Here is a 27,283-nt window from a genome sequence, read left to right as displayed (position 1 = left end):
TCCAAATGAACAGAACACCATCTATATACCTAATCTCAATAGGGGCTTTTCCTTGGGATAGGTCATTAGGTCGACAACACTTAGGTCGACAGTCATTAGGGCGACCACTATTGGTCGACATGGTCACTAGGTCGACATGGAAAAAGGTCTACATGCGTTTTTCACATTTCTTTTCATTTTTTGAACTTTTTCATAGTTTACGATCCACGTAGACTACAGTTGGGAATAGTAACCTGTGTCGAGCTCTGCGGTAGCGGAGTGAGGCACCCTGCCCAAAGAATGGCGAGCGAAGTGAGCCATGTGAGGGGACATGGTGCACTAAATGGGATTCCCCATCACTTTACGAAGAAAACGACGCCCCAAAAAGTAAAAACAACAACCTCATGTCAACCTTTTTCCATGTCAACATTGTTCAAGTCAATTTAATGACCATGTCGACCAATAGTGGTCGACCTAATGACTTTCGATGTAAGTGTGGTCGACCTAATGACCCATACCCTTTTCCTTTGCTATTTGTGTTATGATACATTGTGACAGTGTCTGCCTCCAGGGCTGGTGAACATTCTTCCTTTGCTCTGTGTTCCAGGGTCTGTGGTTCTCAACAGAAGCAAAGCACAGAAATAAATATTCTAGTATTGCGTGGTTTTAAATGCCGTAATTTAGGAACACCTTCTGTTGACTGATTCATTCATGTAATGCTACCGCAGTGGAGTACATCAACCCTCAGGGAGACTCAAGAAGCTCCCTTGCAATGAAGTAAACCAGCAGAATTATGCACCTTGTAGCACAGAATGTTACACAATAATGGAAATATTAATTCCAAGAATAGAAAACTGGGAGACCGATTACCTTATGTACCCCATTAGAACATCTCTAACAGATTTTGTAGAGATGGGTCAGCTAGATATAGTTATGATGACATGCTAATTTAGCCAGAATAAGAAGCTCTTTCGCTCAAGGACCAAGTATCTTCAGTGTATGCTTGTAAATGCCATGACAGTCCCATGGAATATTGCATATTATAATCCTGTTTCCTGTGGTGGTGATAATTTATGTATCCTCAAAAAGGAAAGCCAGGAACAAGGTTCTTGTGAAGTTGGTGGCACCAGACTGGCCAAGGCAGTCATGGTACATGGACATTCTCAGGGTGTCTGTAGTCTGTTGTGGCATCTTTATTAAAGATCGGACCTGTTAACTCAGAGACCATTTTACATCACGGATTAGTACAGTTGGCTTTTATGCGTGGCTGTTGAAACCATGTCCCTAAAGAGTAGTGTTTGGTTGGAAGACTTGAAGTTTCCAACTTCTTTACAGTTTAAAAAAAAAACATGGTGCGTAGACACCAATAAAAAGTGTTTTTTGTTATTTAACCAACTAATACAAAATGACACTAAGTATAAAATGAATGTGATAATTTCCTTAAATGAATGGGAAAAAAAATGATTTATTAAATAAATTTAATGTAAAATGATAAGCAATATATACTAATACAGCAACCTGTATCCCTTCTGTCAGGGTTATTTACCTGTGCACCTTCACATCCTTACATACCATACTTAATGGCAGTTTTGCTTAAGTGGTCTCCCAACTTGAGCTGTGACCCATTCAGTTGATGTCATTGCACATATCGCGCCCATAGTAATCAGGTTTAGTTGCGTAACGGGTTGGGTGCCCTTGCTACCGTAGAGGTAGTGAGCAGAAAGGATTATACCACGCCCCGTCAGCAGAAACAGAACGAGTGTGGAAGGGGGTGAAAAGAATTGAATACCGCCCATTGAGTCCAAATTCATAAATTGTCGGAATATATTGTTCATTAAATATGATTTTTATTTATTTACTTATAGCATCCTATTTTTTATTTTCATGTTTTCAAGTTTAAGCCACGGTAGTATCTCATATCTCTTTCTGATGTTATATGCAGTCTAAAACGGCAGAGGAGCTGAAAGAAAACCTGGGCAAGATTGAGACTCTCCTGTGTCAGGTGCTCCCTACAGTGCCTAGTAAAAGCAGCCTGCAGAAAGGCAGCGTTACTGACGGAAAGAATTCTCGGAGCCTAAGTTTGTCAGATGGATGTCTTTCTACAGAAGATGCTGCCAACATCATCAATGATCTCTATGAGAAAAAAAAGGTGAGGGACGGTACATGTTTGCATTCCTGTAGTGTGGTAAAAGTATTTAATTGCATGCATGTAAAATACTAAATGTGTAATGCTTACCCCAGTTATATTTTAACTGTAAGGGACTTGGAGTGGGCAGTAACATCGTCTAGCTGCAGGAGCAGTTTTGTGGGTTCTTTTATCATTTTATTTTTCTTCTTATGCAATTTGCTTGTGGTGCTCCTGGGGGGGGGGGGGGGGGGTCGGTGGTATCTGCTGGAGGAGGGCAGACACGAATGCTCTCAGTGTCTTATCCGCCCATGATCTCCGGTTCCTGTTGAGGGGTTTCCCAATCTTCACTATCTTTGGGACTGGGTGCTCAAAGGTGATGGCTGCTAGCCATGATGTCCATAGCAAGGCTTTTGGAACACATGGCAGGAACTGTAGTTCAGCCCCACCTCTCACTGAGATTGAGGCAGGGCTTGCAGTGGTCCCCTCCCTAATGCAGTGTTTTGCAAGCTGGATTGTAGGCACCAGGGATCAACAGTCAGTGGGGGTACCTTTTGTTGCCTCTGACACCTGCTGTTGCCAGACATTCCATAACAGCAAAGTGCTGGGTAGAGCTGGACTCCAAGCTTTGCTGTGCATAGAAGGGAAGGCGTTTTTCTCAGGGAAGGCTGTCTGGTATCTTTCTTGACAGGAAGAGCCTTTAGTACTGTGGCAGTCCTTTCCTCTGCTGACACAGAAGAGCTTTCTTGTATGGTCTTATGCCGTTGTTTGTTACTGTGCTGGTTGTGTTTTTTTCATGTAACCTGCTGTCTGCTGGTGCTCTTCTGTATTTTTTCGAGCACCATCGTACCATTAGCTTGGTACTGGGAACCTGACCCTTTCTTTAAGTCTAATCGAGTGAATCTTTTTTTCTTTCTCTTTTTCTCTCTCTCGTTCTGTTTGTCTCTCTTTCTATTTTAATCGCCATGCAGTTTTGTTTGCTAATGGTGAAATTTCATGTAGAGAGTAGTTAATTTTCGACTTCACTATAATTGTTTTGATTTTGATCTGCAGTGTGTTTGGTCTGTCTGTTTATTTCATTCTCTAGTACAGAGGTTCCCAATCTTGGTTCTCAAGGATCACTAACAGTCCAAGTTTTTAAGTATATCCATGCTTGGCCACAGGTGACTTAATTAGTACCTCAGTCAATATTATTTAACCATCTGTGCTGAGCCATGGATATAATTAAAACCTGGACGTTAGTGCTCCATGAGAACAGAGTTTGGGAACCACTGTTCTAGTATGAATTTCGTGATAAAATTGCCTCAGGGCTGTCCAGACCCAGATGGCTGCTGCCCAATGCACACACCTGAGGACCGGAATCAGCTAAAGTCTGGAAGCCATGCTTCTGGGATGGTGAAATCTGGCTGTCAGGTTATGGTTATTGCAGTGATGGTGGTGTTTTTGCTGTCGAAAGGGGTGACTGCAATATCTTACCCCTGTGATATGCTGATAAAAGCAAATGTCTGCTGCACTTCTCCAATTCAAGAGGCAATTGAATGCATCAAAAATTGCCCCAAATCTCACTTGGCCCTATTACAGTGTCTCAAATTCTTGGTATCCACTTTGATGCTAGATGGGGTCTTTCTGTCAGATAATGAAGTTTTGGCTATCCTGCCACATTTGTCAACACTCCTGGCTTGAACTCTGGTGTCCATTCTAAAGTGCAGCAGTTTTCAGGGTGAATGCTATTTTCTTCTGATCAGTTCCATTTCACTTAGTCCATCTGGGGGATAATGTACTCCAACCCTTTTATTTTACGCTGTGTGTTTATTCACTCTCAGGTTTGAGTGTTTATTTATTATAGGCACTCCTGTGGGCTTTATTGAGTTTAGACTGATTCGTATTGGCTCTGTAGGAGACGGTTTAGACACACACAAGTTTAGTTTAATGTGCCAACTCCTCACAGCACACTCTACACACCATGTTTAGCAGTGTGCAGAGAAATTAATAGAACAGTGCATCTGAAAGGTCCTCTACTCTGTGCAGAGACATTATTCTTATAATTTACCACCCATCTCTACCCTGTCCTGTTTCGAAAAACTATGCAGGTTTGTTAAACAGAAAATGGGGGTCAATGCCTATTTGATTAGGAACTGCCATTCTCTTTACCAGACTTTGTATAAAACTTTGGTCTTCCTTTAATTCCAGTATTGCTTCTTTTGCAGGCACAGCATCAAGATATGTTAGCCCAACAGCAGAATTTCATCTTGACTATACAGTCAGCACAAAATTTCTTGGATAAACATGGCAGCACACTATCCCCTGAAGAGAGAGAACGGTTGCAGAACCAGCTGGCACGGTTGAAAGAAGAGTATGCTGCCTCTCTGTCACAGGCACAGGTGCAGCTTAAGCAAGCACAAGGCCTGCATGATGACCTGCAGAACTTCATTCATGACCATAGTGAGTTTGAGAGCTGGCTCCACCAGAGTGAAGAAGACTTAGAGAACATACAGAAGGAGAAAGCAGACTGTGAAGCTTTGTCTAATTTGCTGCAGCGGCAAACAGACTTTTCTGAAGATGTGATCTCTCACAAAGGAGATCTGCGTTATATTACTATTGCCGGCCAGAAGGTGATCGATGCAGAGAAAGCAGCTGCTGAAAAAGGCAGCGACGATTTGGAGGTGGGAGTTGCGGGAGCTCTAGTGAAAAATAAACTTGAAGATGCTTCAAAAAGATACAGTGCCTTGCATTCCAAGGTAACCAGACACAGCTGTTTGTGATCATTCGGAGCTTCGTTACCTGTGCCAGCAGTGTTTCTTATGTACAGTACAAATTGTCATCTTATGGCCCCCATACATCAGCAATAGATTACTGCAATGTTTAAACATGTTTTAAAATCCTGATTCCCTAGTTCTGACCAAAAATGGTTGGGATCGGCAAATTGGGCATTTTTAACATGTTTCATTTTCCCGATGGATCGCTGATCATTGTTGGACGCCGATCGGCGGATCCGGGTGGCAGTGCCGGCGGATTGTCGACTCAGGGCTACTGATGTTTGGGGGCCATTAAGTAGAACTTTCTCTCATTTTGTTTTTGCTGTGTTATTGTATAAATTGTCAAATTAAAACTAGTACATGAAAATAAGCCTACAATAAATACATTTTGTGTTATTGAACCTTATTTTAAATATCTCCCATTATAATTCCCACTTTTTCGATGCAGAGATTTATGAGACATTGCAAAATGGCTTATGCCCATATGTTTTATTGAATAGCTATAGGGATAAAAAAACAAAAATAACCCCTAATTATGAATAGATTTTCTTTTCCCATTAAATCCATTTACCATGCTCCTTGTGTTCTCTGTATGGTTTATTTCAGTGCTCCAAGCTTGGAACTCATTTAAATTCTCTGTTGAACCGGTATCAGCAGTTCCAGGAGGGCTCTGATGCTGCCTTAGCCTGGCTGCAGAACACAGAGCGTTCTGTGCAAAAGATACTTTCAGAACCAGTACCATCTGATCCTGTAGCTTTGCAGGCCCAGCTAAAGCAGGCAGAGGTAACTATATTTCATAGCAATGTTATTCAGGTCATTGTACCATCACATTAAATTGAAAGAGTGGTGGTGAGGGTGGGATTCTGTATTTATCACTAGCATAAATACCTTGATGTTTTGCAGAGCATGCAGTGCGATATTGCGGAGCACCAAATACAAATGGAAAAAGTTCATAAGGCTCTCCGCAGTCTATTGGAAATCCAAGGCGATCCATTGGCAGACTGCAGGAATATCCAGGCAACAACTGGTGAGGACAGCTCACAAAATTTCCTTTGAGCATAATTTGTTTTACACTGTATATTGAGTTTGCCAGTATATTTTAACTATTTTCAGTGTTTGTGCATAAGACTAAGTATTTATTTATAGATTCCATAGAGAGTCGCTTCCAAAGTCTCTCCAGCCAGATGTCTGCTCACTCAGATTTACTGCAGAAATCAGTAGCTCAGTCCCAAAGTGTTCAAGAAGGCCTGGAAAACCTCATGCAATGGCTAGATGGAGTGGAGAAGTCTCTAGAGGGACAAAAAAAGGCATCAATGTCCTCTTCATCCATTCAGGAGGCCCTTGCTCAGAATATGGTAAGGCAATCCCTAGTTTCTTTGTCTGTGACAGATTCTAACAGATCTTGTCAATCAACTTTACAGTCTCACTTTCTGCGCTCCAAATGTCCCCTTGTTTTAAACGATCCTCACAGTGATGTCATGATATGCATCAAAAACAGAGAAACAAAATACAATAGTGTAATCCTGTATGGACACTACAGTTCTTTCCACTGTGTAAAGGGGAAACTAGGTGATGAAGATGGACCCAGAAAAGAGATATGACGTCTTATGGGGTCACCCAAAAGTGATGCCGTGAAGATACGGTAATGAATCCTTACGTGTATGCTTACTTGAAAAAGTGGGATAGAAAGTGGGATGTATTTTTCTGTTACATAATGTCTTTGTAGGTTGGTGACCTATTTGTACTGTCTTCTGCTGCTCCATTTTGCAGCGCCTCAGAAAGATCTCTTTATTTATTTGTTGTATCCTTCAACTTTATTACATGCATAGGAATGAGATCTCCAAATTTGTATTAACCACACAATACAACTGTGTGTGTAAGCACAAAATATGTCTAGTTCTCCCTCTATGACAAATCCATACTTTATATTTCTTTGGTCATCCATAGGGGACACAGGCTATAACACTGGGTAAAGGAGGTTGATCTGGACTATGCGCACCAAATAGTTTCTCTTTCCAGCAGCCCAGGCTCCCTCTCCAATATACCCCACCCCCAGACCAGAAGTCCAGTTTCGGTTGGTGTATGTAAGGAGCAGGACTCTGTTTCCAGGGGTTGCTTTTAAGCAGCCTCAATTTTAATTTCTTATTTTAATTTCTGTTTTTTGACTACTGATCAGGCAGTAAGTCCGCTTCCTTTAAGATGCTCTCACTGATGCTCCACTGAGCCCCTGTGCTAGCCGTCCCACAGTACTGGCGACTGGGTCAGTGACCTTGGCCGGGCTCCACAGTGCACACCACAGGAGCTGCATACCGCCAGTGAGGGAGACTACCGGCAGTGGGGGCCCAAGTTGTCTCCGCACCCCCATTAGACCACTAGTGCAGCTTCTAGGCAACAAGGTACTACTAATACTGGCAGCCATTGCCCTGGGGTTCATGCCAGAAGGAGGAGTCAGGTTAGCCCCTCCCCCATCCCTTGGCGCATTCCCTCTAGAAGCCATACCACCATGGGGCTCACTTCTCCTTTCTCTCCTCCCTCATAGAAATACTGAACAGCTATTTCTCTAACGTCCTAGTGGATGCTGGGGACTCCGAAAGGACCATGGGGAATAGCGGCTCCGCAGGAGACTGGGCACAAAGTAAAAGCTTTAGGACTAGCTGGTGTGCACTGGCTCCTCCCCCTATGACCCTCCTCCAAGCCTCAGTTAGATTTTGTGCCCGAACGAGAAGGGTGCAATCTAGGTGGCTCTCCTGAGCTGCTTAGAGTAAAAGTTTAAATAGGTTTTTTATTTTCAGTGAGACCTGCTGGCAACAGGCTCACTGCATCGAGGGACTTAGGGGAGAGAAACGAACTCACCTGCGTGCAGAGTGGATTGGGTTTCTTAGGCTACTGGACATTAGCTCCAGAGGGACGATCACAGGCCCAGCCATGGATGGGTCCCGGAGCCGCGCCGCCGGCCCCCTTACAGATGCTGAAGCAAGAAGAGGTCCATAAATCGGCGGCAGAAGACTTTCCTGTCTTCATAAGGTAGCGCACAGCACTGCAGCTGTGCGCCATTGCTCTCAGCACACTTCACACTCCGGTCACTGAGGGTGCAGGACGCTGGGGGGGGGCGTCCTGGGAAGCAATGAATTTACCTTAGTTGGCGAAAAATACATCACATATAGCTCCTGGGCTATATGGATGTATTTAACCCCTGCCAGTTTTCCAGTAAAAAGCGGGAGAAGAGCCCGCCGTGAAGGGGGCGGGGCCTATCTCCTCAGCACACAGCGCCATTTTTCCCACACAGCTCCGCTGGTAGGAAGGCTCCCAGAATCTCCCCTGCATCCTGCAACTACAGAAACAGGGTAAAAAAGAGAGGGGGGCACTTATTTGGCAAAATAACAGATATAAGCAGCTATAAGGGATAGACACTTATTGTAAGGTTGTCCCTATACATATATAGCGCTCTGGTGTGTGCTGGCAAACTCTCCCTCTGTCTCCCCAAAGGGCTAAGTGGGTCCTGTCCTCTATCAGAGCATTCCCTGTGTGTGTGCTGGGTGTCGGTACGTGTGTGTCGACATGTATGAGGAGGAAAATGATGTGGAGGCGGAGCAGAGTGTCTGTAACAGTGATGTCACCCCCTAGGGGGTCGACACCTGAGTGGATGTACTGTTGAAAATTACGTGACAGTGTCAGCTCTATATAAAAAAAAACAGTGGTTGACATGAGACAGCCGGCTACTCAGCTTGTGCCTGTCCAGACGTCTCATAGGCCGTCAGGCAGATGGCAGATACAGACGCCGACACGGATACTGACTCCTGTGTCGACGGTGAAGAGACAACCGTGATTTCCAGTAGGGCCACACGTTACATGATTGAGACAATGGAAAATGTTTTATACATTTCTGATAATACGAGTACCACCAAAAAAGGGGTATTATGTTCGGTGAGGGAAAAGCTACCTGTAGTTTTCCTGAATCTGAGAAATAAAATGTGTGATGATGCGTGGGTTTCCCCCCGATAACAATTAATAATTTCTTAAAAAGTATTGGCTGCATACCCTTTCCCGCCAGAGGTTAGGATGCATTGGGAAACACCCCCTAGGGGGGATAAGGCGCTCACACGCTTGTAAGAACAAGGGCTCTACCCTCTCATGAGATGGCCGCCCTTAAGGATCCTGCTGATAGAAAGCAGGAGGGTATCCAAAAAAAGGTATTTACACACATACTGGTGTTATACTGCGACCAGCTATCGCCTCAGCCTGGAGGTGCAGTGCTGGGTTGGCATGGTCGGATTCCCTGACTGGAAATATTGATATCCTAGATAAGGATAGTATATTATTGCCTATAGAGCATTTAAAAGATGCATTTCTATATATGCATGATGCACAGCGGAATAATTGCCGACTGGCATCAAGTATAAGTGCGTTGTCCAATTCTACCAGTAAAATGGTCAGGTGATGCGGATTCCAAACGTCATTTGGAAGTATTGCCTTTGAAAGGGGACATTTGGGGTCGGTCTTTTAGACCTGGTGGCCACGGCAACAGCTGGGAAGTCCACGTTTGTACCCCAGGTTGCCTCTCAAAATAAGACGCCGTATTATCAGGCGCAGTCCTTTGTTGGCAAGCGGACAAAAGGTTCCTCTTTTCTGCTCGTGACAGAGGGAGAGGAAAAAGGCTGCAGAGATCAGCCAGTTCCCAGGAACAGAAACCCTTTCCAGCCTCTGCCAAGCCCTCAGTATGACGCTAGGGCTTTACAAGCTCAGGCACGGTGGGGGCCCGTTCTCAATGAATTTCAGTGCGCAGTGGGCTCACTCGCAAGTAGACCCCTGGATCCTTCAGGTAATATCTCAAGGGTACATATTGGAATTCGAGACGTCTCCCCCTCGCCGTTTCCAAAAGTCGACTTTACCGACGTCTCCCTCGGACAGGGAGGCAGTTTTGGAAGCCATTCACAAGCTGTATTCCCAGCAGGTGATAATCAAGGTACCCCTCCTGCAACAGGGAACGGGGTATTATTCCACACTATTGTGGTACCGAAGCCAGACGGCTCGGTGAGACCGATTCTAAAATCTAAAATCTTTGAACACTTACATACAGAGGTTCAAATTCAAGATTGAGTCACTCAGAGCAGTGATTGCGAACCTGGAAGAAGGGGACTACATGATGTCTCGGGACATCAAGGATGCTTACCTTCATGTCAAAATTTACCCTTCTCACCAAGGGTACCTCAGGTTTATGGTACAGAACTGTCACTATCAGTTCAGACGCTGCCGTAGGGATGGTCCACGGCATCCCGGGTCTTTACCAAGGTAATGGCCGAAATGATGATGTTCCTTCGAAGGAAGGGAATTTTAGTTATCCCTTACTTGGACGATTCCCTGATAAGGGTAAGATCCAGGGAACAGTTGGAGGTCGGTGTAGCACTATCTCAGATAGTGTTGCGGCAGCACGATTGGATTCTCAATATTCCAAAATCGCAGCTGGTTCCGTCGACGTGTCTTCTGTTCCTAGGGATGATCCTGGACACAGTCCAGAAAAAGGTGTTTCTCCCGGAGGAGAAAGCCAGGGAGTTATCCGAGCTAGTCAGGAACCTCCTCAAACCGAGCCAAGTCTCAGTGCATCAATGCACAAGGGTTCTGGGTAAAATGGGGGCTTCCTACGAAGCAATCCCATTTGGCAGATTCCACGCAAGAACTTTCCAGTGGGACCTGCTGGACAAATGGTCCGGGTCGCATCTTCAGATGCATCAGCGGATAACCCTGTCACCAAGGACAAGGGTGTCCCTCCTGTGGTGGTTGCAGAGTGCTCATCTTCTAGAGGGCCGCAGATTCGGCATTCAGGACTGGGTCCTGGTAACCACGGATGCCAGCCTGCGAGGCTGGGGAGCAGTCACACAGGGAAGGAATATCCAGGACTTATGGTCAAGCCTGGAGACATCACTTCACATAAATATCCTGAAGCTGAGGGACATTTACAATGCTCTAAGCTTAGCAAGACCTTTGCTTCAAGGACAGCCGGTGTTGATCCAGTCGGACAACATCACGGCAGTCACCCACGTAAACAGACAGGGTGGCACAAGAAGCAGAAGGGCAATGACAGAAGCTGCAAGGATTCTTCGCTGGGCGGAAAATCATGGGATAGCACTGTCAGCAGTATTCATTCCTGGAGTGGACAACTGGGAAGCAGACTTCCTCAGCACGACCTCCACCCGGGGAGAGTGGGGACTTCACCCAGAAGTCTTCCACAGGATTATAAACCGTTGGGAAAAACTCGACAGGTATTGCGCCAGGTCCAGGGACCCTCAGGCAATAGCTGTAGACGCTCTGGTAACACCGTGGGTGTACCAGTCAGGGTATGTGTTTCCTCCTCTGCCTCTCATACCCAAGGTACTGAGATTGATAAGATGGTGAGGAGTAAGCACTATATTCGTGGCTCCGGATTGGCCAAGAAGGACTTGGTAACCGGAACTTCAAGAGATGCTCACGGAGGATCCGTGGCCTCTACCTCTAAGAAGGTACCTGCTCCAGCAAGGACCCTGTCTGTTCCAAGACTTACCGCAGCTGCGTTTGACGGCATGGCGGTTGAACGCCGGATCCTGAAGGAAAAAGGGCATTCCGGATGAAGTCATCCCTATCCTGATCAAAGCCAGGAAGGATGTAACCGCAAAAACATTATCACCGCAATTGGCGAAAATATGTTGCGTGGTGCGAGGCCAGTAAGGCCCGACGGTGGAAATTCGACTGGGTCGATTCCTACATTTCCTGCAAACAGGAGTGTCTATGGGCCTGAAATTGGGGTCCATTAAGGTTCAAATTTCGGCCCTGTCAATTTTCTTCCAAAAAGAACTAGCTTCAGTCCCTGAAGTTCAGACGTTTGTAAAAGGGGTACTGCATATACAGCCTCCTTTTGTGCCTCCAGTGGCACTTGGGATCTCAATGTAGTTTTTTTTTTTGGATTCCAAAAGTCACATTGGTTTGAACCACTTAAATCTGTGGAGTTAAAATATCTCACATGGAAAGTGGTCATGCTGTTGGCCCTGGCCTGGGCCAGGCGCGTGTCAGAATTGGCGGCTTTATCCTGTAAAAGCCCTTATCTGATTTTCCATTCGGACAGGGCGGAATTGAGGACTCGTCCTCAATTTCTCCCTAAGGTGTTTTCAGCATTTCACTTAAACCAACCTATTTGTGGTGCCTGCGGCTACTAGGGACTTGGAGGATTCCAAGTTGCTGGACGTAGTCAGGGCCCTGAAAATATGTTTCCAGGACGGCTGGAGTCAGAAAATCTGACTCGCTGTTTATCCTGTATGCACCCAACAAGCTGGGTGCTCCTGTTTCTAAGCAGACGATTGCTCGTTGGATTTGCAGTACAATTCAGCTTGCACATTCTGTGGCAGGCCTGCCACAGCCAAAATCTGTAAAAGCCCATTCCACACGGAAAGTGGGCTCATCTTGGGCGGCTGCCCGAGGGGTCTCGGCTTTACAACTTTGCCGAGCAGCTACTTGGTCAGGGGCAAACACGTTTGCTAAATTCTACAAATTTGATACCCTGGCTGAGGAGGACCTGGAGTTCTCTCATTCGGTGCTGCAGAGTCATCCGCACTCTCCCGCCCGTTTGGGAGCTTTGGTATAATCCCCATGGTCCTTTCGGAGTCCCCAGCATCCACTAGGACTTACGAGAAAATAAGAATTTACTTACCGATAATTCTATTTCTCATAGTCCGTAGTGGATGCTGGGCGCCCATCCCAAGTGCGGATTGTCTGCATTACTTGTACATAGTTATTGTTACAAAAATCGGGTTATTGTTGTTGTGAGCCATCTTTTCAGAGGCTCCTTCTGTTATCATGCTGTTAACTGGGTTCAGATCACAAGTTGTACGGTGTGATTGGTGTGGCTGGTAATGAGTCTTACCCGGGATTCAAAATCCTTCCTTATTGTGTACGCTCGTCCGGGCACAGTATCCTAACTGAGGCTTGGAGGAGGGTCATAGGGGGAGGAGCCAGTGCACACCAGCTAGTCCTAAAGCTTTTACTTTGTGCCCAGTCTCCTGCGGAGCCGCTATTCCCCATGGTCCTTTCGGCGTCCCCAGCATCCACTACGGACTATGAGAAATAGAATTATCGGTAAGTAAATTCTTATTTTTATGCACTGCCTGCCACAGCACTTCTTCAGAGAGAAGTGTGGGCTCCTTGCCTCCCTGTGTACCTAACACTTCTCATGTTATACATTCAGTTCCTCCTCCCCTGTTGGAGTTCGGTTTGTTGAGCACCATTTGCCAATTTATTTCACTGCACTGAATGTTAAGTGTACCTTTCAGTTTGCCGGTGTTCTACCTGCTCAAGGTGACGCGCCGATTATATAGTGAAGGGGCCCTAGACTGCACACCCTAACTGCAAGTAATGAAAGATGCTAACTTGCTGAGACCTGTAGTGCCACACACAAAGAGAACAAATGCAGGTGCATTATTCAAACATTATTAATTGGAATATCAATAACATTTTGCAATATGAGGCTTTTTGCATAATCTTGGCCAAAATTACAATCTTACCCACCACTTCATAGTAGGGTAAGTCCCTAACATTCTAAGGGGGGCATTAAATTATCTGCTAATTTTTTGCGCAAATATTTTTGTGGCAGACGGCTGAAAATTGCTGTGAAAACGGCTTTTTGTGGATATGTGCGCTCACGTTTATCAACTTCTGCAATTCCAAACGGGTTTCCCGCGAAAATTCTTGCAGTGAGAAATGGTGAAAATTAGGAAATCAGCCTGTACCCCAAAAAATGCCAAGCTTAATGGGTGGTCTTCCGTTTGCAGGCTGTTGGGATCCCGGTGCACAGTATACCGGCGCGGGAATCCCGACACCTAGCTTACCAACACCTTTTCTTCCTCTTGGGGGTCCACGACCCCCCTGGAGGGAGAATAGATAGCGTGGGGCGCATGCCCGCAAGGGGCTCAATTGCGCCCGCCCAGTTGTCGGTATGCCGGCGCCGGTATGCTGGTCGCCGGGAGCCCGGCCACCGGCATACCATACTACACCCAGCTTAACATAGGATAACAGAAGAGAAGTGTATTAGAGATCACATTTAAGAGTTTTTGGGGACTTAAATAAATTGTGTGAAATTGCTGTTATATGTATTTTTTTTTTAAATGCAAAAGAATGCTAGAAAGCAAGTTTTTTAGTGCAAAATAAATGCTCTCGTTAAATTCGGGGTACATGAAAATGGGTATAACTATGTATTTGGGTCATTTTAGGGTACTTTAAAAAAAGAAAGTGGAAACAGACCGATTACTCCCACCTGCAAGCCTAAAAAAACCGTCCCACTCATAAAGCACCCCAATATACCTGTCCCGTAGCTTGAACCCCAAATTCCATCACTTTACACTTTTTCACCTCAAAACTGACAAGTCATTATAGGGCAATTAAAAATGATTAAAAACGTCAACATGCCTAATTAGCCATTAAGGGGGGTGTCCCAGGAGTTCTGAACCAAATCCAAACATTTTTTACTTTAAAATAGGGATTTTTCCCAACTTTTCGCCTGCTTAGAGTAGGTGAAGTGAAATGTGCGAAAAAATTATCACTGATAAATTTTCCCAGCTAACTGAATAGGGTGTAACCGCAATTTGCTGGAAAGGTCCGTTATCGCGGCTAATTGAAAACCCCCCTATGGGTTAAAGTCTAGGGTATGGGACACCCACAAAAATAGCCCAGCCAAACCACTCCAAGGCATCACCACTAGTGTGGAAAGTGAAGTGTGAGAGAAAGTTGGATAGATAAGAGCAGATACTGCATGTGTTAGTGTTACGTGAAGAATAAATGTGTGAAAATTGTTACATATATAAAAAACAAACAATAAAGTGTTATAGAGTACTAATGTAAGCCTGCTGCTGCAGAACCCCCATGGATGCAGTCCTTCACTCAGTCAGTGCAGGGTGAGGCGCAAGTGTTGCCATTACTTCAACAGATGCTAGGCAAGGACCACCCATCCAAGTGCAAACCTACCAGATGCGAGAGCTCTATGCCCCTTTTGGGTTGTGACTTGGAGGTTTCCTTGGATCACGAGGATAATGTCTCCATTACCAGGGATGTTGAGATCTCCTCTATTCTGGATGAATCCCTATCACAGGTGGATGTTGAGGCCCTGATCAAGGCTATTAGGTTTGCACTTACGATCAAAAACTCTATTCAGACATCCAAGTCAGATGCCCCAGTATTTAAATGTCAGAAGAAAGTGGAATCTGAGTTTCCTTCTTTTGCTCAACTTGTGGTCATGGCCTCACCCTAACAAGTGCTTCCAAGTCTCTAAGCTACCTGCTGCGGATAGGACCAAATTGGGAGTTACCCCCTCTGATAGATGCTCACATCGTCCAACTAGTTACTTCCACTTCCCTTCTTATCCCTAACATGGCCTCCCTTAAGGATCTGATGGACAGGAGGCTGGAGAACTTTTTTAAAGCAGTTTTCTGTAATGCTGGAACTATTTCACACTCAACCCTTGCATCCGCTTGGGTGGTTAAGGCCATCGGGACCTGGGCGGATTCTGGAGTTAACAGAACAGAATTGTTGTCTTTGGTTGGAACATATCCAGGGATGCCGGTTCCTATCTAGGCAAGGTGGCTATTGATGCGGGCATTCTAACCTCTAAGGTGTAGGCTTCTGCTGTGGCAGCCAGGAGAGCCGCTGCAGAGCAGACTCTAAGAAGGCTCTGGAAGCTCTGCTTTTTTTGTGGCGATTCTTTTTGGCCCAGAATTGGAGAAGATTGTGGCTACAGTAGCTGCATTCAAGACTGCTTTGCTTCCTTCTGTGGCAACACCAAGGTTACAAACTTATATTTGCTCCTTTTGTCGTACTTTTTCAGATAAGGCGAAATGTCAGTTTTGCTTTAGGTTCTAGGGTTCTTCCGCCAAGAGCTCAAAGTCCAGATAAAAGCAGGCCTAGTCCACCAGACGCTCTGCTCACATGCCGACCGACAAACTTGCTGCTTTACATAGCAGGCCTCCACTCTGCGGACCCCAGTGTGGGAGGCCAGATTCTGCTTTTCTCTGAGACATAGATTGAGACCACAGTGGATGCCTGGGTAAGAGGTGTGGTTTCCCATGGCTAAGCACTAATCTCTTGGTAGCGTCCTCCAGCCCAAGTTTTTTTTTCTACAGACCTTTTAGTAGACCCAGGAAAAGCAGGAGCTCTGTGGGAGTCCATCCGCTCCCTTCTGGCCTCCAAGGTCCTCATCCCAGTTCTCCCATCCCAAAGAGACACAGGCTTCTATGCCACCTCTTCCTAGTTCAGAAGCCGGATGGCTCCTTTCAAACCATACTCGGCCTGAAGTCGCTCAACAGATACCTTCGGGTTCCGCAGTTCCACATGGACTCTCTGCGCTCCATCATTCTGGATCTGGAACCAGGGGCTTCATGTCCTCACTGGATATCCAGGTTTCCAGCGCTTCCGGTTTGCAGTTCGGAAGGAACACTTCCAATTTAAATCTTTGCCATTTGGACTTTCCACAACTCTTTGTATTTTCACAAATGTTGTTGCAGCACATCTCCAATGCAAGGGGGTCAGAATTCTGCCCTATCTGGGCGACATGCTTCTGCTGGCCCAGTCAGGGGACATGCTGCAGGAGCACGTTCATCTCACTGGGCGACCTGCTCCAGGCTCATGGGTGGATTGTTAATTGAAGAAAATCCACCTTGATTTTGTCTCAGGAAATGCTACATTTGGTACCTTTACTGGATTCCATAGTCCAGCGAGTATTCCTTCGCTTTGAGATACAAGAGGAGCAAAAAATACCTGCACACAAAAATTGTTAATATATTGAGATTAACGATTTGTCTCAGCCCTTTTAAATCTTTTATTGTGTTAATAATGTCCGTTAAGGGTGGGCGGTCTTAACAATCAAGATTAGGTCAATTTAATAAAGAGAAAGAGAGTGGTTGTATCTGTTAAATGGTATTTATTAAATATTTCTCCCCTTTGACAAGCTTCGGTCATTACAGAGCAATTTTGAAAATTTTTAGGACAATGTCGTGTCTCGATCCACTCTTGCATGCAGGTTCTGGGTTCTCTAGTGTTCACCTTTGACATGGTGGAGTATGCCCAGTTTCAGTCACGTCCATTACAACTGGAGATTCTGGCCAGGTGGACAAGTCCCATCTGCATCTCTAGTCATAGACGATCGGTCTCTCTCAAAAGGTCTGTCACTCCCTCTTGTGGTGGCTCCTCCAGTCCCACTTGGACAAGTTTGCCCCTTTTGGATCCAGGACAGGTTCCTGCTCACATCCGACGCAAGTCTTTGGAAGTCGGATGCGGTGACTGTTCATCAGACTTTTCAAGGTCGATGGTTGGCTCAGGAGAGCCAGTAACACATCAATATTCCAGAGCTCTGAGCAGTGTTCAGAGCTCTTCGCCTGGCACAGCCCTATCTCCAGCATGACAGACTGGTCAAAGTGCAGTCAGACAGCCGTCGCTTACATAAGCCATCAGGGTCGGCACTTGCAGTCGTGACACCATGAAGGAGGTGAGTTGTATTCTTCAGTGGGCAGAACGTCCTCTTCCAGCTCTGTAGGCAGCCTACATCGCAGGGGTCCAAAATTGGGAGGCAGACTTTCTAAAAAAAATTCAACTCCTGGTTCTCCGCTGGGCTTGCCATACATTGACATGATGGCATCTTGGCACAACCTCAAACTGCTGAGATGCTGCTTTCGCACCAGGGTCCCGGGGGCTCCCCTGTTGGATGCCTCAGATGTACAATGGACCTTCCCTTTTATATACATCTTCCTTCCGATCTCAATGATTCAGTGGGTCCTCCGCAAAATTAAGTTGGAGTGAGGCACAGTGATCTTAGTGGATCCAGTTTGGCACACAGGGCTTGGTACGCGAGTCTTCTAGGATTTTTAAAATGGAGCAAAGATTTTTTTGGGGGTGTCCCAGGACAGGCGCCAAGCAGCTAATGATATAACAAATCTCAGGAGATGTCGCCACATCTCAAATACAGTTCACAATACCAAAAAATTTGAGATCTGTGTTTATACCAACAGCGCTATAGTAAATTGAGAACCAGTTAAAGTAAAGATATCACCATTACATCCCTTATTGGCGATTCCTGTGGTAGAGTCTTCAAATAAAATTGACTGGTGCGATTTCTCCAGGATATAGTAACATGTAGGGAAACATGAAAACAAAGGCCTGATTCACTTGAACTACACCTGGCAAGTAAGTATGATCTATAGTAAATTGATGGAGGGTACGCTCCATCAATTTACTATAGATCATACTTACTTGCCAGGTGTAGTTCAAGTGAATCAGGCCTTGGCATTGGAAAAAGAAACCTTGATGGGCTTAGAATTTTTGATCAAAGTGTGAGTGGGGTACGCCTAAAACCACCACTAGCCTTCTTGAAAAAGAATAATCTAGATTTATCTGACGTATATGAGAAATTTACTACACATTGGTTCTTTTGTTTTCATGTTTCCCTACATGTTACTATATCCTGGAGAAATCGCACCAGTCAATTTTATTTGAAGACTCTACCACAGGAATCGCCAATAAGGGATGTAATGGTGATATCTTCTAGGATTTTTAGTTGACTCTCCGCTGCGTTGTCTTCTAACGACAGAACTTCTGCCTCAGGGCCCGTGCTTCCATCTGGATCTGGCACATTGCTTTTTGACAGGGTTGCTCTTGCGACATCTGTCCTTAGAGCTAAAGTGTTCTCACAGTCTATCATTCGTACCATGCTTAATGCCTGGAAGCCGCCTTCTGCCAAGATTAATCACCCGGTTTGGACAACATACTTTGGCTGGTGTTTGGCTCAAGGCTTCAACCCCCGATCTTTCCATCTTTTGCGAGTCCAGTCTTTTTTGCAGTAGGGTCTGAATTTGTACCTCCACCTTTGGTCATTAAAATTTTGGGTTTCAACCCTTGCTGCTCTCTTCCAGCTGCAGATTTTTCTATTACCTGATATACGGACTTTTGTACAAGTTGTCCTCCATTTGCAACCTCCAATTGTGCCTCTGATGGCTCCATGGAAATCTTTTGTTCTTCAAGTTCTCCAGTCATCTCCCTTTGAGCCTTTGGACACCTCAGACATTCGCTGGCTTACATGGAAGACTGTCTTCCTCCTCACCATTGTATCAGACTGTAGAGTGTCTGACTTGAGCTTATTGTATAGTTGCTCACCTTTTCTTATTTTTTCACTCAGACAAGCCTGTCCTTCGGACACGATGCGGTTATTTTCCCTGGAGCAGCCTCCTTGGATGTCGTGCAGGCACCCGTAAAACAGATTCCTTCTTTGTCCTGTATGACCTTAACAAACGGGGCTGGCTAGCCACTAAGCAGACTTTGGCCAGATGGTTGTGTGACTGTCCACCAGGTTTATTCTGGTGGATCTTCCTGCCCCTGCCATAGTGTGAGCTCATTCCACCCAGTCAGTGGGAACTTCTTGGGCAACTAGACGTGGCGCCGTTGCGGAGCAGCTTTGAAAAACAGCTTTGTGGTCCTCTGCCCATTTCTTCATCAAATTCTATTCCTTTGACACCTTCGCCTTCATGGATGTGGCATTTGGGCGATAGGTTCTCAGTGCAGCTCAGGAGCGTCTCCTCCCTTAGGAGACAGCTTTGGGTCAGTGTTATAGCCTGTGTACCCTATGGATGACCAGAGAAAAGGAGATTTATGTTCTTACTGTTAATTCCTTTTCTTGGAATTCATAAGGGACCCAGGGCGCCCTTCCTTACCGCATCGGGCTTGCAGGGTTTTTACACTTTTACCGGTTCACCTTTTCACTTCCACTCTGTGTTGTCTTTTCAACTGTGTGCCGGTCTTCCTTCTCCTTCCTCTCACTCTTTGCCTTGGGCTAGTTAACTTAGCTGGACCTCTGGGCTGGTTGCAGGGTATAGGCAAGAGGGAGCCTGGGCTGCTGGGAAGAGAAATGTAACTATTTAGTGCCCAGACTCCAGCTCAGCCACCTATACCCAGTATTATAGCCTGTGTCCCCTATGGATTTCAAGAAAAGGATTTAACAGGTAAGAGCGTAAATATCCTTTTTGTCCCAGCCTAGGGACTAGCCTCACAGTCATGCTTAAATCTAAAAAATACATGGCAAAGAGACTGTAAAGAGATATACAAATCTATCCAAAGTGGAAAATCCAAACTGCAATTACTTTATTATGATTTCACAATTATTCTTATTGTTTATATGGCGCCACATGTGTTGCGCAGTGCCTAACAAAGTACATAAACAAATGAATAAAACAAGAAATACAGTGACTTACAGTACAAGTCGATGTATTGTAGGTCAGATACAAGGTATTTATATAAACAGTGCTGCATCAGGCGACATGACACTGAAATAAGGGTATCCGAACTCCAGGTCGACACCAATAAGGTTGACGCCACTTAGGTCGACACACCTTAGGTCGTCATGAGTTTTTCACTTTTTTTTCCTTAATTTTTTTAACTTTTTCATGCTTTTAAGATCCACGTGGACTACAATTGGGAATGGTAACCTGTGCTGAGCGCAATGGTAGCGGAGCGAGGCACCGTGCCCGAAGCATGACGAGCGGACACGGTGCACTAATTGGGGCTCCCGGTCACATTACGGAGAAAACGACACCAAAAAAACATTTAAAATCTCATGTCGACCTAAGGTGTGTCGACGTAATTGGTGTTGACCCTGAGTCCCAGACCCGAAATAAGCACCAGGGTGGCAGAAGCTGTGGGCTAGGTGCTGTTGTATGGAGTAGAAGGTATTCTAAGTAAGAGAAGGAAAAACACATGAGGGGAGACTGCTGTACTCTTGAGAGCTTACACCGTATAGATAGTAGGGCCCTGCTTGCAACATCTATGTCTGTCTGTTTTTACCCAGTTCTCTTCTATTACTGCTGTTCTAATTGTAAAGCACAACGGAATATGCTGCGCTATATAAGAACTGTTAATAAATACATAAATTCTAAAGGAGAGGGGCAGACAGACGGGTGACAGATTTAATAGCAGTAAATGGCTATATATATATATATATATATATATTCATGCATACACTTAACATTCGCACACATACAGATGTAGAAATGTTCATTGTTGCTGCGATGCATACGCACGCATGGTGGCAGCCGCTGTCCGTGTGCGAATAGTCGCACTCATGTTCGCACAATGCATCTCCATTGTATCGCAGGTGTGACTATTCGTATGTGCATGCTAGTCGCGGCAAACGAGTCGCACCCACAAGTAGTCGCGTGTGCGCGGACTGTGGCTACATCTGTATCTAACATACAATCACCAACCATAGCTATTATAAATACATTATGTACTGTCTATAAATGGTTCTATAAATTATGAATTACTGCTGTAATTACTGCTTAATTTTATAGCACACAAATATTGGATAATTGTCCTGCCTCAGTGTAGCTACAGTCTACATTTAATACATTACTTTATAGAAAACAAGTTATTATGAACAGCTAGCACTTTGCTTTACCACCTTCTGCAAGTTATGCTGCAGTTATATCTTATTACGTTTTGCCATGTTTTTCCTCACATGGCCAGCATGAAGAGACATGGAAGCGAATAAAGCAGCCCTATGAGGGCACGTTACCTCTGTTTCACCTGAGACGTTTATTTTTGTGGCACCACCATGGTGATGGGATGGCGAAATAAAACGTCCTTTGCTTCTACAGTGTGATAATTTGTTCCTAGTAGTAAGACAGACTCTCATGGCTGACTTAGCTCTTGGTCGTATTTTACAGAAACTAAAGCAAGACATTGGAAGTCGGAGGGGAAGCCTGGATGCCACTGGAGAAATGGTAGTGAAATTCATGGAGACTGCAGACAGTGCTGCAGCTGCTGCCCTCCAGAACAAGCTCTCTGAAGTCACTGCGTGGTTTAACAAAGTCTGTCAGCAGCAGATTCTACAAGAGACCGCTCTGAAAGAGGTCCTCCCAAAAGTGGAAAGATACGAGCAGATTTCAGAGGCGCTAGAGGATTTCAAAGCAGCAACATCCCAATTGCTGGCCTCAGGAAACCAACCAGACAAAGACATTGCTCAGTATTCTGAACAAATTCAGGTCTGTTTCTTCACATTTTTAATGACTTTATTTTAATGATTAATGTATTATGGACCTCATTCAGGTCCGGTCGGTGTTGCGGCGTATGACACAAAGTACTGATGTTTGGTACTTTGCGCATGCGCAGGACACAATCTGAACGTGCGCGAGCGGGTACTAGGTACTGCAACATAGTGCGCAGTCCGGCATCAGATTGTCAGTAATTGACAATCAGATGCAATTATGTGGGCGGGGAGGGGGCATTGATGGCTTCTGTTTGTGAAACCGTAATGCAAGTCGCCACCGTTTAGGGGGAGGGAAGAGGCCATGGACCTCTATCGTTGGACAGAGATTTCCTTGCCTTTGAGATGGGCAGCCTGTGCGTCCCCATGGGTGACGCAAGCTGCCCAATGGTGTTGATGTGGTCCAGTGCTGCGTCCGAGGACACAGGTCGGATCACTACTGCATCATGAGGCATCTTCTAGTAATAGACTCCTCCCGTTGCATTAACATACTGCGATAACCACTCCAACCACATCTGAATCATACCCTATGTGATGATTAATAATTTTGACTTATGTATTGTAAACCAAAACTGCCCAAAATGTTTTCAGTATAGTTTGTATTATGCGGAATGTAAAACAAAATATTGCCTTTGACTAGTACTACTATTAAGTAACTGGAAGTATGGTCATTGTGTAATAAATGTACACAGCCAAAGCATTATATTCACCATGTTTCAGTTCAGTTATTTGGGTATAGTACTGAATGGATATGTTTGTGCAGAAAATATCTAACATTATCTATATGTTAGGAGTTGAATATAGAGATAAAGCAACAGCAAGACCAGCTGGTTACTCTGGAACAGCTAGCCAAGGAGCTAAGCACCTGCCCTGTGCTTCTGGACTCATCCCAGCACTTACAGAGGGTACATATGCTGAAGAAAGATTTTCAGGATCTTCAGGACGCAGCGAGAGAGAGGTACCGTTATAAAGGCTGGTAGCATGTTCATTGTTTCAGTCGCTTTCTTTTCATTTTAACCTGTCTTGTTTTCTATCTCAGAGAATGGGAAGCTTTGTCATGCCAGAAGGATTTAGAAGATTTCCGTAAGCAGGTTGGCACTATGAGGAAGTGGTTGAAAGACAATGAAGAGAGTGTCCCATCAGCAGAAGCCTCTCTTGGATCACTGGAGATTCAGAACAGGCTTCAAGAAATCCAGGTAATTGTGTCACTTGTAAAGTACAATAATGAGGTGCATCTCGTTTCTCTGCTCAATGTCTGAAATATTTTTTTATTTGACCCCATATATGTGAGTAATGGTGATCTTCTTTCTATTGTTAATCTGGTTCAGAATCATGTGTGGATCCTGAATTTTGAAAAGTGCCACCTGGTACCTTGTCAGTGTCTGCTGTGCCTATGGGTGGACTTCGGCACCTCTCTGTAGCAGATTTTCTTGCCAGAGTCCAAGGCACGAGCCCTCCAGGCTTTGCTCAGGAAGGTGCTATCGGTACCTCGCCGTTGATTTTATTGTGCATGAAGCTGTTGGGCACGATTGTCTCCACCTTTGAGACCATTCAGTTTGCCAGATTCCATTTGCGGGAATTCCAGTGGAAATTCTGCGGAATTGGACAGAGTGCATTGAGGCCCTCTCTTCTCAGCTTCTTGTTCTGCCCACTAGTACTAGTCAGTCTCTCCTTTGGTGGCTGATTTCCGATCATCTGCTCTGAATACAGGAGTGGTAGTGCCGGTTCCTCTGTCCCAGAGAGGCAGAGGTTACTACTCGACACTGTTTCTAGTTCCGAAACCCAATGGGTCTTTCCGGCCCATACTCAACCTCAAATCATTGAACAAGTTTGTGAGAGTGTCCAAGTTCCGTATGGAAACACTGCGCTCACTTGTACTGGCGATGGAACCCGGAAACTATATGGTATCCCTGGATATACAGGATGCGTACCTCCATATACCTATTGCCATGTCTCATCAGCAGTATCAGCGGTTTGCTATTGGCAACATCAGTTCCAGGCCCTACCATTTGGACTGGCTACGGCTCCTTTGATCTTCACCAAGGTCATGGCCGTAATGATGTCCCATCTCCGTCGCCAGGGAGCAGAGCCGGCCCTAGGCATAGGCAAACTAGGCAAATGCCTAGGGCATTTGCTATGCCATGGGGCACTAATAGCTTCTGCTGATTAAAATGATATGCGGCATGCCTATATTCTGTGTGTAACAGTTTGTATGCAGATACAGCCACAATCACACACAGAATATAGGCATGCTGCATATCATTTTAATCAGCAGAAGCTGCTTGTGCCACATACCAATGCAAATAAGATGCATTTTCATAAAAAAAAGGCGCCTGACATTAGCAGTGCTGCCAGCTGACTCACATCAGGCATCTCCTTCTGCATGGCGCATTGAGGCAAGATTTATGAGGACACATCTGTATCCAAGCAGAGGCGGAGGTCACAGTGTTAGCGACTGTGTGAGTGCTGTGGTTGTGCAATAGTGTTCAGCATATGTGTAAGGAGCATTATGCGTGTCATGTGTATAAATGCATTAATAATGTGCAGCAAATGTGTAAGGGGCATTGTGTGTCATTATGTATATAAGGAACATTGCACAATAATGTGCAACGTATATGTAAGGGACATCATGTGTATAAGGGCATTAATAATGTGTGTCATGTGTAAGGGGCATTACTGTGTGGTATTATGTGTATAAAGGCATTACTAATATGTGGCATTATGTGTAAAAGTGCTCTACTGTGTGGAGTTACGTATAGAAAGGGCACTACTGTGTGGTCTAATGTGAATAAAGAGCAATTCAGTGATGTAATGTGAATAAGGGGCACTATTGTGTGGTCTAATGTGAATAAAGCGCAATATGGTATGGTGTAATGTAAATAAGGAGCAATTCAGTGTTATGTAATGTGAATAAGGGGCACTACTGTGAGGAGTAACATATATAAGGTAAAGTGGTGCTACTGTGTGATGTAACATGAATAAGAGACAATATCGCATTATAAAATGTGAATAAAGTTGCAATACTGTGTGGCGTAATTTGAATTGGGGGTACTATTGTGTGTCCCTTGCCAGCAAAAACACACCCTTTTTTGGGCTGTGTGCCGAATGTGTTCCTTTTTAAAATATATGGGGTAGGAGCAACAAAATAAGGACTGCTATGGGTGAGGGGTGATGGTGCTGGAAAAGGGATGCAGGGTCATATGTGGAACTAGAGGTGGTGCTAGGGGGCACCAGCCAAAATCTTGCCTAGGGCATCATATTGGTTAGGGCCGACTCTGCTAGGGAGTCATGATCCTGCCGTATCTGGACGACTTGCTGATTCTGGCAAACTCCCACGGTGTCCTCCTCAGTCATCTATTGGAAGAAATTCTCGCTGGTCCCAGCTCAGAGCATGGTGCATCTGGACACACACAGTCAGCGACTGTTTCTGTCTCCAGAAAAAGTCCTGAGGCTTAAGGACAGTATAAGATGCTTCCTACGTCGCCCCAGAGTGTCGATACACTCGGTGATGCAAGTACTTGGCCTGATGATGTCGGTATTCGACATGGTAGAGTACTAAAAGGTCGTAGCGTCCTTTTTTACTTCCTCAGCGCCCAGTCCTCCTCGTACAGGGCCCTTGTATTTATCCGGTCCTGGCCAGACTGGCTTTGACGGGAAGGTTTGTGAAGGATCAATCCTGAGGGCATCCAAACTATGTTGAAAGACCTCAAACCGGCATCTGCCTGGATTTATTACAGGGTTTGTAATTCTTACTTAACCTGGTGTGCTGATAAGAATTATGATGCATACAGATTCAGAACTTTCAGAATTCTGGCTTTTCTGCAAAGAGGCCTGGACTTAGGACTTCGTCTGGCCTCCCTCATCTTCCTGGTCGGTATGGATTCAGAGAAAAATTGCATCTATACCTGCTATTCATACAGTCACTCAAGGTGTCTTACGGATTCAGCCTCCCTATGTCCCTCCTGTGGCTACATGGGATCTGTCTGTTGTCCTGAATGCCCTGCAAGAGTCTTCATTTGAACCTCTTGAGATGGTGGACCTTAAATGGCTCACGGCCAAGGTCTTGTTTTTACTGGCTATTGCCTCTGCTAGAAGGGTGTTGGACTTAGGCGCATTGTCCTGTCGTCCACCCTTTCTGATATTTCATTGTGACCGAGCAGTTCTTAGAACTCGCCCAGGTTATTTGCCTAATGTGGTTTCATCTTTTCACCTTAACCAAGAGATTGTGGTTCTGGCCTTTATCGCTTCTGATTTGTCCTCCAAAGAGCGGTCTTTGGATGTGGTACGTGCTCTCCGTATATATATTCAGAGGACTGCCTCTATCAGGAGGTCAGATACTCTTTTTGTCCTGTTTGGTTTCCACAAACGTGGCTGGCCGATCGATAAGAATGGTGATTGCACAAGCTTATGCACAGGCTGGTCTCCCAGCTCCTTAAAGCCCATTCTACTTGGTCTGTTGGATCTTCTTGGGCGGCCCGCCGTGGTGCGTCCACAGAACAATTGTGCAAGGCGGCTACATGGTCTTCAGTGAAAACTTTCATTCGGTTCTATGCCTTTGATACTTCCGCCTCCCAGGATGCTTCCTTTGGACGCCGAGATCTCATGCCCGCTAGGGCGCGTCCCCTCCCTTGAGGAACTGCTTTAGGACATCCGCAATGTTTCCCTGTGGAACACAATGTACCCTGCCGCAGAAAAGGAGAGTTATGGTAGACTTACCGTGGTTAACTCTCTTTCTGCGAGGTACATTGGGTTCCACAGGGCGCCCACCCTGACGCACCTAGCTTCTATCGGTTTTTATGGCATTAGCCGCTGGACCCTTCTCCTGTGGTGAGAATGTGTTTCTATGTGACTTACTTCTGCTTTCTCTCTTGCCTGTTCCTACATTGGACTGGTTAACAAAACTGAGCTCACAGTGCCTGGAGGCGGGGTTATAGAGGAGGCCCCAATGTATCCTGAGACAGCCTAAAGCTTTAACCTGTTGGTGCCTCTGGATCAAGATCCACTCTACACCCCAATGTTTCCCTGTGGAACCCAATGTACCTTGCAGAAAGAGAGTTAACCATGGTAAGTCTACCATAATTCTCTTTTTCTTATGGCTGTTGCACCTGCTCGGTGTGTCTCCAAGTTGGGTGCTTTGTCTTGCAGGCCGCCTTTTCCATGATAGTGCAATTTTCCCGGACAGTCCCTATGTTCCAGACGAAGGTAGTCTTTCCGGTGTTTCCTCGGTCGGCGACTTCTGATGACTGGGACGATCTGGCTTTGTTGGATGTCGTCCTGGCCTTGCAGTTTTATTTGGATAGGACGTCCTCCGTCCGCTGCACCGATTCATTCCTGGTGCTTTATGACACTCAAAAACGTGGTTGGCCTGCATCAAAGCAGACTACTGCT

General features: G+C 45.4%; 1 protein-coding gene across 19 annotated transcripts in view; it reads left to right on the top strand.

The window, feature by feature from the left end:
• MACF1 (microtubule actin crosslinking factor 1) overlaps positions 1-27,283 on the top strand; it is a 564,002-nt gene that overhangs the window by 269,283 nt on the left and 267,436 nt on the right. For all 19 annotated transcript variants that reach the window (XM_063954114.1, XM_063954106.1, XM_063954121.1 and 16 more), the window contains 8 exons: positions 1,922-2,128; positions 4,312-4,842; positions 5,467-5,643; positions 5,764-5,887; positions 6,007-6,215; positions 21,576-21,893; positions 22,687-22,853; positions 22,935-23,091. In XM_063954114.1, coding sequence (XP_063810184.1) covers positions 1,922-2,128; positions 4,312-4,842; positions 5,467-5,643; positions 5,764-5,887; positions 6,007-6,215; positions 21,576-21,893; positions 22,687-22,853; positions 22,935-23,091 — 1,890 coding nt within the window. The remainder of the gene's footprint in view (positions 1-1,921; positions 2,129-4,311; positions 4,843-5,466; positions 5,644-5,763; positions 5,888-6,006; positions 6,216-21,575; positions 21,894-22,686; positions 22,854-22,934; positions 23,092-27,283) is intronic.

Source organism: Pseudophryne corroboree, chromosome 2, assembly GCF_028390025.1.
Source record: "Pseudophryne corroboree isolate aPseCor3 chromosome 2, aPseCor3.hap2, whole genome shotgun sequence".
Lineage (NCBI taxonomy): Eukaryota > Metazoa > Chordata > Amphibia > Anura > Myobatrachidae > Pseudophryne > Pseudophryne corroboree.
This window is presented reverse-complemented; position numbering and strand designations above follow the sequence as displayed.